The sequence below is a fragment of the Cryptomeria japonica genome, chromosome 10, assembly GCF_030272615.1.
Source record: "Cryptomeria japonica chromosome 10, Sugi_1.0, whole genome shotgun sequence".
NCBI classification, from domain to species: domain Eukaryota; kingdom Viridiplantae; phylum Streptophyta; class Pinopsida; order Cupressales; family Cupressaceae; genus Cryptomeria; species Cryptomeria japonica.
The window spans coordinates 911375720-911387755 of NC_081414.1; the positions used below are offsets into that span (position 1 = coordinate 911375720).

Consider the following 12036-nt stretch of genomic DNA (forward strand, 5'->3'; position numbering starts at 1 on the left):
TTAAAATAGTATCCCCAAGCGCTCTCCCTTTTTATTTAATTTAATAATTAATTAATTTAAACGCCTTTGTAATTAATAATTTCGATTTTTAAAAGGATAATTAATTAATTAAATACCTTATGCGCTATTTTTAAATGCCAATTTAATTAAATATTTCAAAGTTTTTATCGAATTTAGCATTTAATGTATTTCAAAAAATTATTGGCGCCTAGGCATGGGAGGAATTTGGGACTTTAATCAAATTCGCTCTGGTCCCTGGGAGAGGGACAGGAGCGCCCATGCATTTTGGTCCTCCATCTTTCATTCTTCATGTTTGAAACTTCATCCTCTACGTCCAAAATGGGGTTCTCGCTTGGTATTTTGAGTTTAACCTATTCCATCTTTGGAATGAATGCCTTTTAAACCATTTTCGCCCTGGTCCCTTGGTGAGGGACAGGAGCGATTTTTGCTTTTCCTCCTTGGCCCTTGTCTTTTAAATCGTCAAATCAACTTGTGAGGGCAATTGATGATCCTTGTTTGTTCTACGCATGCCAAACTTGTCTCTCCAAGACCAAATGAGCCCTCCTAAGGATTTTTCGCCCTGGTCCTTGACTGAAGGATAGGAGCGGATTTTGCATTTGAGCTCAAAATTGTTGATTCTTGAGGTTAATTCCATGTTCATCGTCCTTCGAAAGTCATTTTTGACCTTGTGTAACCTTGCCTTGACGTGATCTAGGAAGAAAAATGATTGATTTTATGAATATCGCCCTGGTCCTTGACTGAAGGATAGGAGCGAACTTGCCTCTTTGCTCAAGTTAGTCACTTTTGACGTTTGATTCCTTGCTTATCATCTTCTCAAAGACATTTTCGACCTTGTGCGATCTTGCCTTGACGTGGTTTCTTGAAAGAAATGACCAGTCTAGTGAATATCGCCTTGGTCCTTGACTGGAGGACAGGAGCGAACTTTTAGTCTATGGTGCAAATCCTTCATCATATTGATATCAAATTGTCTTCAAGGCGTAAAATGATGTTCTTTATTCCTTCTTGAACATTTGAAACGAACGTGGCCTTCAAAGTTTAAGCATATTTGACTATTTCTCTTTGGTCCCTGGGAGAGGGACAGGAGCGAACTTTCACTTGTAGGCTTGTTCGTGCTTTGCCAACCTTCAAACTTGTTTTCAACGGACTCATTATGCTCCCCTTCATTCATCTTCGACATGAAACTCACTTTAACTTCGTGGGGAATTTGCCTAAGGAAGAAATCGCTCTGGTCCCTTGGAGAGGGACAGGAGCGAACTTGGGCATTTCTATCACTTTTGCGGTCTTTGACACTTTACCTTCTCTTCGAGGCATTCCAAACATCATTGCCTCCTTGTACCTTGGTCTGGATTCATCAAAAATCGGAAGGGAAGGCAAAATAACTAAGATTTCGCCCTGGTCCTTGACTGAAGGACAGGAGCGAACTTGCGTTTGTAGGCCCAATCATTCTTTGCCAATACTTAAAACTATCTTCAACGGATCCGCCATGCTCCTCTTCGTTCACCTTTGACATGGAATTCGTTTCAACTTGGCAAGAAATTTGTATAAGGAAGAAATCGCTCTGGTCCCTTGGAGAGGGACAGGAGCGCCTAGGACAATATGGGCTTCACTTGGCGTTTTACAATCTTAAAATTATCTTCAATGGGTTCATTACGCCTCCTTTGCTTGCCTCAAACTTAACACTCACTTGATCTTTGCCCAAAACTTGTTTTATAAGGAAAATCGCTCTAGTCCCTGGGAGAGGGACGGGAGCTATCACTAAAATTCGCCCTGGTCCCTGGCAGAGGGACAGGAGCGATTTTGCTTCTAGGACCAATTTTCCTCATTATGGTACTTTCAAGTTATATTCAACTGATAAGATGTACTTCCTTTGTTCTTCTCAAATCGCGAAATCATTCAAATCTTTCAAGGACAAGGCAATTTTGGATTTCAAGCTCCGGTCCTTCAGTGAGGGACAGGAGCGATTTTTGTCCCTGGCACATTTCCTTGTTTGCAAATTTCCTCAAATTATATTCAATGGACAGAACATGCCCTCCTTTATATCTTCCAATCCAAAAATCACCTTGATCCTGCAAGGACAGTGAAATTTTGAGAAACAAGCTCCGGTCCTTCAGTGAGGGACAGGAGCGATTTTTGTCCTTGAGGGCAAAAGTTCAACTTTTCGTTGCAAACGGCTAAATCCCGGCGCTCTATCATGTTGATTTCACCTTCCATTACGTCCTTGACGTTTCAATTTGATCAAAATGAGGTCAAAATGGTCTAGGTAAGTCATTTCGCCCTGGTCCCTGACTGAGGGATAGGAGCGATTTGACTTTAAACTTCAAAAATTTGCCATTTTGAGTCTCAAAAATCTTTCAAAACCTCCAATTCGCGTTCAACTGCATCTCCTAGCGACCCTGCACAAGACAAATGAAACAAAGTAATAACCAAGATGCATAAAATATCATTTTCGCCCTGGTCCCTGACTGAGGGACAGGAGCGAACTTGCTTCCACAGGCCAAAATATCAAGTTTTTAGGACCTCAGTCACTTCACAAGGCAAAATTAGGTTATTTCCAATGCCTGGGATCAATTATCAAAATTTCCAAAATTTGGCCAAAATCACTCAAACAAAATTTCAAAATTCCATCATCAACACTTAGGCAAAAAAACGGACTTGCATCCAAAAAACTGACTGAACCTAGACAAACTCTTTTGACCTCCTGACTGATTCATCTTATTTCAAAATTGCATCGTATGAGAGGAAGCTCAACAATCTCTCAAAATTGGACTGGACTCTGGCTCAAAATCATCGAAACAGAAACCCTAAGGCTTAACCCTGGTCCAGACGACTGACTCACCTACTCAAAACCCTAAAAGCAGAGAGAGAAACAGGCAAAACTGAGCAAAAAGAGGGGGTCCCCATTTTAATGGGGCGATGTGTGAAATGGTCACAACAGGTACCTACCAATATTAAACATTCTTCAATATAATTGCGTGTCCATGCCTTCCATATTTGACTCATATTCGCTAACCAAAGACCACAACTCCCAAACCGTTACAATATTACTCAACACCACACACAAGGAAATATTTTGAAGCCGTTAGCAAGAATAAATCAATTTACTCCAAAAGTTCATTACACCAAATATATTTAGCATTGGTTCACATCTCCTTTTAAGACATCCGTTGAACACATGTAGAACCAAAGATATAAGATCCATGAAACAAATTCATCACAAGTCAAATTAAATATTCATCAAAGATGAGTCAACCAAAGAGGACCAGCTGGACAGATGATTTGGCAAGAAAGCTGATGTAACAACTGACACAGTAACAAGCAAGCTCTCACACTACTTAAGCAAACTCTTACACAGCTCAAGTAGACACTTAGTCACCTCAAGCAGCTGAAGCAAGCAAGTAGGCAGCTGGAGCACACAACCAACCAGATCAACCAAGAAATAAGGTCTAATGAATAATCAACAACTTGAAAAGCACTTCAAATCAATCCAATATAACTTAGCTCATATCACTTGACATGAATAACAAAATGTCCAACAAACTCTCCCTTTGTCATTGATGGCAACTCCATCTTTAACTACAAACTTCTGAAACAAAGAAAACAATACTGCTCTCCCTTTGACATCAATGACTAATCCAATCTGCAAACATTGAAATTTGGGGTATAAAATAAAACCAATAAACACTCCCCCTGAATAGGACAATTATTCAATGATGGAGTGAAACCACTCCTAACTTCTATCTCAATTTTTCAAATGTATCTCTTGGCATGGCTTAGTGAACAAATCTGCAATCTGGTCTTTAGTAGAAACATATTCAAGTTTAACCTCTTGATTACTAACCTGTTCTCTTAAAAAATGATACTTTAGTGGAATATGCTTGGTTTTAGAGTGCAAAACAAGATTTTTAGATATATTAATGGCACTCGTATTGTCACAAAAGATAGATATAGGGTTATTGAAATCTACTTTAATGTCTCTCAAAGTTTGCTTCATCCAAAGAACTTGTGTACAACAAGACACAACAGCAATATATTTCACTTCCGTTGTAGATAAAGAAGTAGAAGCTTGCTTTTTACTTAGACAAGAAACTAAGCAATTTCCAAGGAAGAAAGCACCTCCACTTGCGCTCTTCCTATCATCAACTGAGCCACCCCAATTTGCATCCGTATAGGTTGTAAGTGTGAAACCAAAGCCCATAGCCCATAGTACCTTTGAGATACTTGAAAATTCTTTTAATTGCATGAACATGTGTTTCTTTAGGAGTAGCCTGAAATCTAGCAACAATCCAACAACTTGCATTATGTGAGGTCTAATGGCTGTAACATACAATAAACTTCCTATCATAGACTTATAAATTGTCCGATTAGCATCTGAAGACTCATCATCCTTACTAAGTTTACAACCAATCGCCATAGGAGTGTTTACACGATTACAATCTTCCATCCTAAAGCTTTTAAGCATTCCTCTAATGTATTTTGTTTGAGAAACAAAGACACCTTCCTTAGATTGATGAATTTGCAGCCCAAGATAGTAAGATAACTCTCCCAACATAGACATTTCAAACTCCATCTTCATGTTGGTAGCAAAAACTTCACTCATCTGTTTGACCGTCACTACTAAAAATTAGATCATCAACATAAACAACTACAATTAGCATATGATTACCTTCTTTCACATGCAAGTTGTTGTCATCTATTCCTCTTCTGAAACCTTGTTGTTGTAGATAACAGTCTAGCCTATCATACCAAGCACGTGGTACTTGTTTAAAGCCATAAAGAGCCTTTTTCATCTTGCACACATAGTTTTGATTTTCTAATAACACAAATCCATCAGGCTGTTCTACATAAACTTCTTCATTTAAATTACCATTCAAAAAGGTAGATTTGACATCCATTTGGAAAACTTTAAAACCTTTAAAAGAAGTGTTGTTGTGTAGCTAGGTCAGATCCCTTCTAGGGCCGACCTAGTGCACAAAATGCCAAGTGGCCTGTCAGCCTTGGCATTTGGATATCTCAGTTGTATGAGTTTAATTTGGGGTAGGCCCTATTTGGGCAAACCACTTGTGTGTAACTTGTGATTAAGTTAAATGTAACTTGCAACTAAGGGAGACTCATATGTAACTTGTAATATATAGCATAGTTTTAAAACTCTTTGACTCGCCTCGGACTCGCCACGGACTCGCGAGTCCTTTGGCGAGCCGAGTCGACTCGCCTAGGACTCGCGTGGCGAGTCCAGGCGAGTCCCTGCGAAAGACTCGCGAGTCTTTCGCAAAGACTCGCGCGAGTCTTTCACTCGGACTCGCGAGTCTTTCACAGGGACTCGCGGGCCCAGAAAAAACGCGCCCGTGGGGCTTAAAACCAATTTTTTTTTCATTTTTTGACTTCAATTTGGGTTTTTTTTGGCTGGAGCAGGTTAGAAGGGTTTGGAGGAGTAGAGGGAAGAAGGAAAAATCAGCAAGAGAGATCTGGGTAAGGATTTTTCTCCTTCTTTTTTTTTTTCATTTGAATCATTTCATTGTTTTGAAACTGAAAAAAATCTTGAAAAACAAGGGGATATGCTGCCAAATTTTTTTCTATTTTCTTTCCTAAGTTATTTCCTCTTTTTTTTTCTTGTTTTTGAATGCTATTTTTCCCAAATGATTCATTGTCATTTTTTTTGTTGATTTTCCATAAAACCCTGCTGATTTTTTTTTTTTCATGTTAAATCAGCAATGGCAAGTTCAACTCCAAGGGCAACCCCAAGGTCAGGAAGACAAAGAGATAAAGCTTGGAAATATGGGATTGCAGGAAGCAAAAAGGGGGAGGTCACTTGCACCGAATGCACAAGATGGATGACTGGTGGAATCAATAGATTAAAATACCACCTTGCACAAATACCTGGATATGGTGTGGAGGCATGCCCCAAATCAACTCCTGAAATTATTAGAGAGATGAAGGCCATTCTTGCTGAGAATGATATGCATAAGGAAGAAAGGCAAAAAACAAGAGAAGCCATAGCAGCTGCAATGAATCCCACATTGTCCACTTCGGGTCCCATTGGTCATAGTCGGGGTCGTCAGTCACTTTCATCTTTTGGTGACAATGAGGGTGAGGCTAGTGGCACTCCTGTTAGATCAGACCCTAATTTTTTTGTACCACGCAATGTTCCAGGTGCACAACCTTCACTTGAAGGTACAGGATGGAATAAAGAGAAGCATGAACAATCACGGATAGCAGCTTCAAACTTTTGGTTTTACAATAATCTATCTTTCAATGCAGCAAACAATGTGTATTGGGAAAGTTTTGTTAATGCATGTATAGTGGCGGGTAAGGGGTTTAAGGCCCCAACAGGTCATGACTTCAGTGGGCCATTGCTAGAGAAAGCTGTGAAAAATACAGAAGGTGTGGTTGATGATCAGAAAAGGTATTGGAAGAGAAAAGGATGCAGCATTTTATCTGATGGATGGACAGATGGACGGAATAGGACTCTTCTCAACTTCTTGGTGGCTTCAAATGGTGCAATGGTATTCATAAAGTCTGTTGATGCCTCAAATGAAATAAAAAATGCAGAGACTTTGTGTAATCTGTTGGATGGTGTGGTTCGGGAAGTTGGAGTTGAGAATGTTGTCCAAATTATCACGGACAACGCAGCTGCATATGTATCTGCAGGTAGAATGCTTATGCAGAGGCATCCTTCGATTACATGGAGTCCTTGTGCTGCACATTGCTTGGACTTGGTGCTAGAGGACATTGGGAAGATTGGATGGGTGAAGAAGGTGGTTGAAGATGCAAAAAGTGTCACCAAATTCATCTACAACCATACTTGGGTGCTTGCTTTGATGAGAAAATACACAAATGGCAAGGACCTTGTGCGACCTGGAGTGACACGATTTGCTAGCCACTTCATCACTTTACAGAGCATTCTTAGTGCCATTCCTCATCTTAAGCAGATGTTTGTGTCAGATGCTTGGTTGGGGTCTGCATACTCCAAAAGACCTGAAGCAGAGAAGATTGTGACCATTGTTTTTGATGATGGGTTCAATAAAAGTGGAGAGGAGTTGACTGCGGTAAGTAACAAACACAAAAGTAAAGTTTATACAATCTTGTCTATTTGCTGATTTTATTTTTTAGGGGTTGATTTTGTATTAATTTAAAATTTGTTTTAATTTTTTTAGGTGACAGAACCTTTGGTGAGGGTTCTTCGTATGGTGGATGGAGAGGGCATGCCAATGGGTTTCATTTATGAGGCCATGGATAGGGCCAAAGAGGCCATTTCACATTACTATCGTGGAAATGCAAGAAAATGTGAAATCTTTTGGCGCATCATTGATCGTAGGTGGACAAACCAACTCCACCAACCGATACATGCCTTCGCCTACTTTTTGAACCCGAAATTCTACTTCTCTGATTCATTTAGGGCTGATGAGGAGGTCATGGCAGGTGTTATTACATGCATTGATAAGATGACACCTGATCCTGAGTTGAGAGACAAGGTTCTTGATGAGTTGGAGGTGAGATTTGACATTTGCAATTGCTCTATCTTTATTTATGAATTCGGAAATGTTCATTATTGAATTTGAGTTTGACACTTTGACTATCTAGTATCTATTTCTGAATTTGGAAATGTTCATTCCATTGTTCAAGATCTACAAAAGTGCAGAGGGGAGACTCTTCTCATCACAACTAGCAATTGATAGGAGAGGAAAACAACAACCAGGTAAAACATTTAGTAACTTAGTTCAACAGTGCAAGAAAAAACCTACAAACTTGATTGTTACATTTTTTTCTCAATTCTAATATTTCTAAATGTTTTTTGTAGATTTATGGTGGGAGAATTATGGTGCCGGCACGCCTAATCTTCAAAAGATAGCTATCCCTGTTTTGTCTCAGCCATGCAGTGCTTCTGGGTGTGAACGAAATTGGAGTGTCTTTGAAAGCATTCACACAAAGAAGAGAAATAGATTGTCACAAAAGCGGCTCAATGATCTAGTATTTGTTCGGTACAACCTTCGCCTTCGAGTTAGACAGGTGGAGGGTGTTTCACATGAGGCCATTGACTTGGATGAAATTGATCCATATGGTGATTGGACCATGAATGAACAAAATGATGGTGATGATGTCCTCCTTACCGAAGAAGAAATTGCAGAAATAGAGAGAGGAGCAGCACAAGATGCAGAAGGAGCAAGATTGGATGAAGATGAGGATGAAGATGAGGATGATGATGAGGACTATGACTTTGAAGAAGACTCATCTCACCATTTAGATACCACAACACCCACTGCTACTACTTCTAGCTCAAGGCCTGAAAAATTGAGCTATATTAGGAAAAATACAAAGAGGAAGATGTAGTCTTCTCTTTGGTTTGTTCATTCACATTGCTGTTTTTCACATTTGCAGTTGGACTTGGACATATCATTATATGTAATTTTGTGAACATTTATATACTTATGCTGCCATTATAGTATTATACATTTTAGAGTTGAAACTTGAAACTTGAATATGCTGCCATGAATGATGAAATTTCAAATATTGCGTGTTTGTACTTTGTAGATCATATGACATGTGTAATGTTTCAATTATGGCACTTATGTTCTCTAAATGCATTAATTTCTTTATGTTTTTTTGTAAAACTACGGTTTTTTTTTTTTGCCGAGTCTTTGCCGAGTCTTTCGCGAGTCTTTCACGAGTCCGAGTCCGAGTCCAAAATTTTGGTTTGCCGAGTCCGAGGCGAGTCCGAGATTTTCAACTATGATATATAGATTTGACCCTATCCTTGGCGCCAAAAGTATATGGCCGACTTGAGGTCTATTAGGAGGTATTGATTCATATATATGCAAGGTCATGATTGCATCAATAGATATGAATTCAATAACATGAAGATGTAGTGTGCTCGGGGGTGACGATAAGAGCTTATTGTCTATGGTTGGGAAGGCAACAGATCTGATGTTTGCCTGTGGTTAACAAGCACTACCATAAAATCAACAAAAAGCAAAGGCTAAAAACATTTTGATTGCTTCTAGATGAGCAACAGGAGCAAAGGTTTCATCGAAATCTATACCTTCTACCTGGGCATATCCTTTACACACAAGCCTTGCCTTGTTTTGCACAACTTGATCTTGAAAACTCATTTTGTACCAATCACATTCTTGTCCTTAGGCCTTGGGACAAGTTCCCAAGTTCCACTCTTTTGAATCTGATCTAGCTCTTCCTTCATAGTAGCTACCCAAGGCTTATCTTCATCCGCTTTGTTGTGACCATTTCACACATTGCCCCATCACAAATGGGGACCCCCTCTTTTGCTTTCAGTTTTAGGGTTTTTAGGTTAGATTGCTAGAAGCGATCCTTTAGGATGAATAAGTTTGAGTTGATTTGTATGCTCAACATTTTGGGAATGAATGATTCACATCTTTTACTCACTTTAATGGAGATGAAATGCAAATTTGTCTAAGGCAAGTTGGTTTCAAGGGTCAATATTCTAAGGAAAGAAAGGGCTAGAATTCAAATTACCATGAGAAGCTTGGAACGAAAGGATTAAGACAATGAAATTGCCTTTTTTAGAGGACTTCTAGTGAGGCCTCAAAAACACGAACTAAGACTTCTAGTATGGCATCAAAAGAACGAACTAAGCTTTGGGACTTCCTTTGACCTGTCAAATCGGCGAACTAAGCTTTGTGCATTGCATTGTTTGAAATGAGATCATGATCTTGCTAAGTGCGTTGTTAAGAAGATGTTACAAAGCTTAATTGATAGCAAGCAAGGGAGAGGAATTGATCACTTCCAATGAAGGCTTAAATCCATGACCTAACGATTGATCACTTCCAATGAAGGTTTAAATCCATAAACTAAGGAATGGGATTTTGTTTGATGCCCCAAATCCACAAACTAAGGAATTGATCACTTTCGATGAAGCTCTTAAATAAAAAACTAAGCATTTCCACTTCCTGTGAGCCCTCCAAAGCATGACTTAAGGCATGACAATTTCCAATGAGGTCTCAAATCAATGACCTAAGCATTTTGATCATTTCTAATGGCCCCTCCAAAGAGCACCTTTAGCATTTCCTCTTCTGATATTGAGAACCTTGAAGTCGTCTCAAGTGATCCTTTGCTAATCTTCAACATTTGAGAAGTCTTTGTTCAAGAGAGGATAGAGTATTCAATACTTTATTTTGTGTTCAATTGTGCATAAAAAACACCATTAACATGCTTCTTCAAAGCTTTTTGGTTCAATCATCGACAACAAGGAGATGTCTTCATCTTCATAATTATTGACATTCCTTCTTGTTGCTCTAGGTTTGTCCTTTTGTAAATCTGGTTGATTGGATGATTCTTTTGAACATATCTTGAAGAAGTCTTTAGAGATGTTCTGATTGTGGTCCAATTTTGATCATGAGATTATGTATGTCCAACTGATGTATCTGTTGTTCCAAATTGATTATCTGTTGCTTTACTATCTAGATGTGCATCAATTGCTTCATTTTGACTATTTAAAGAAGTATTTCTAGCATTATTACTTGCTGTTCCAACTTGCATACTAGAAGAAGGTTGCTGATGAATACTTTCAACTTCCATCATTTTGAAAATCATCATCACAACCTTTCAACTTTTCAGAGGAGTTAGAAATCTCATGAACTCTAACATTTGTACTTTCAACCATTTTATGCAATCTCTTGTTAAAAAATTTATAAGTTTTACTCTTAGAAGAATATCCTAGAAAAATACCTTCATCAGCTCTAGGATCAAATTTATCTAGTTTGTCTTCATCTCTTTTAATATAACAAGGGCTGCCAAAAAATTTTAAATGCTTAATAGTCGTTGTCTTACCATTCCATAGTTCATATGGTGTCTTGTCCTAATCACCCCTTTGTTCTGAATGTAGACAGTTGTATGACTATGAACTGCTTCCTTCAAAAAACAATCACTCACTTTGGAATCATTCATCATACTTCGTGCCATCTCTTGGACTTATTTGTTCTTCCTCTTAACAACACCATTTTGTTGAGGTGTTCTTGCAGCTGAATATTGTCTCTTAATTCCAAACTTCTCACAAAAACTTATGAAATCATTGCATGTAAACTCTCCTTTATTGTCTGAACGTAGGCACTTAACTTTCAGACCTTTCTCATTTTCAACCAAAGCTTTAAAGCTTTGAACTTTTTTAAAGCCTCTGATTTTTCCTTCAAAACAGCAACCCATGCCATAAGTGAATAATCATTAATCAAAAGTATAAAATATCTGTCACCTTGCAAATTTGCAGTCCTTGTGGGACCACACAAATCAATGTGTATCAGCTTTAGTGGTTTTGTGCTTGAATATTCCTTTGACTTGAAGCTCCTCCGAGTTTGTTTGCCTAGTTGACATTCCTTGCATACAGTGTCAACAGGTTTAGTGAGTTGAGGCATGTCTCTAACCATTTCCTTTTTGCTGATCTGAACGAGACTATCAAAATTGATGTGGCCCAATCTCTTGTGCCATAACCATGATTCATCAAGTTGACTCAAACAACAAGTCTCACTCTTAACATCATCACGAATATATAAATTATTTGTTGCCCTACTAGCATCAACAATATGAACACCATCTTTATTGATTTTACAACAATCTGAACTGAAAGTTAGACAATGTCCCTGATCACATAACTGACTAACACTCAGCAAATTGTGTTTCAAACCTTCTACAAACAACAAACTTTCAACTTTTGTTTTGCCATCATTCAACAAAGAAGTACCTTTACTTGCCACCTTTGCAGATGAATTACCTCCAAACCTCACCTTGCCTCCTCTAGATTTTTTGAGAGTCAAGAAATTACTCTCATCTCTAGTCATGTGTCTGGAGTAGCCACTATCCACATACCAAATGTCTTTCTCATTTTGTTTAAGCAAGGCTGTTTGCACAATCACAGACTTCATTGCATATGTTTCTCCTTCTTCCTCCAAACTTTTGTGCTTTCCTTAACAAACTCTTGCATTGTGTCCAAAGTTATTACACTTATAACAAACAATATTATAATTCCTCAATGGTGCAAAAGAGTTCTTGTTCACA

General features: G+C 38.5%; 1 protein-coding gene across 1 annotated transcript; it reads left to right on the forward strand.

Annotated features, from left to right (window-relative positions):
- Window positions 1-6235: 6235 nt before the first annotated feature.
- On the forward strand, window positions 6236-7846 carry LOC131077168 (uncharacterized). The gene is made up of 3 exons (XM_059213616.1): window positions 6236-7064; window positions 7173-7508; window positions 7642-7846. Exons 1-3 carry the CDS (start codon window positions 6519-6521, stop codon window positions 7792-7794), a joined length of 1035 nt encoding a protein of 344 aa, XP_059069599.1. The 5' UTR covers window positions 6236-6518; the 3' UTR covers window positions 7795-7846.
- The last annotated feature ends 4190 nt before the right edge of the window (window positions 7847-12036 follow it).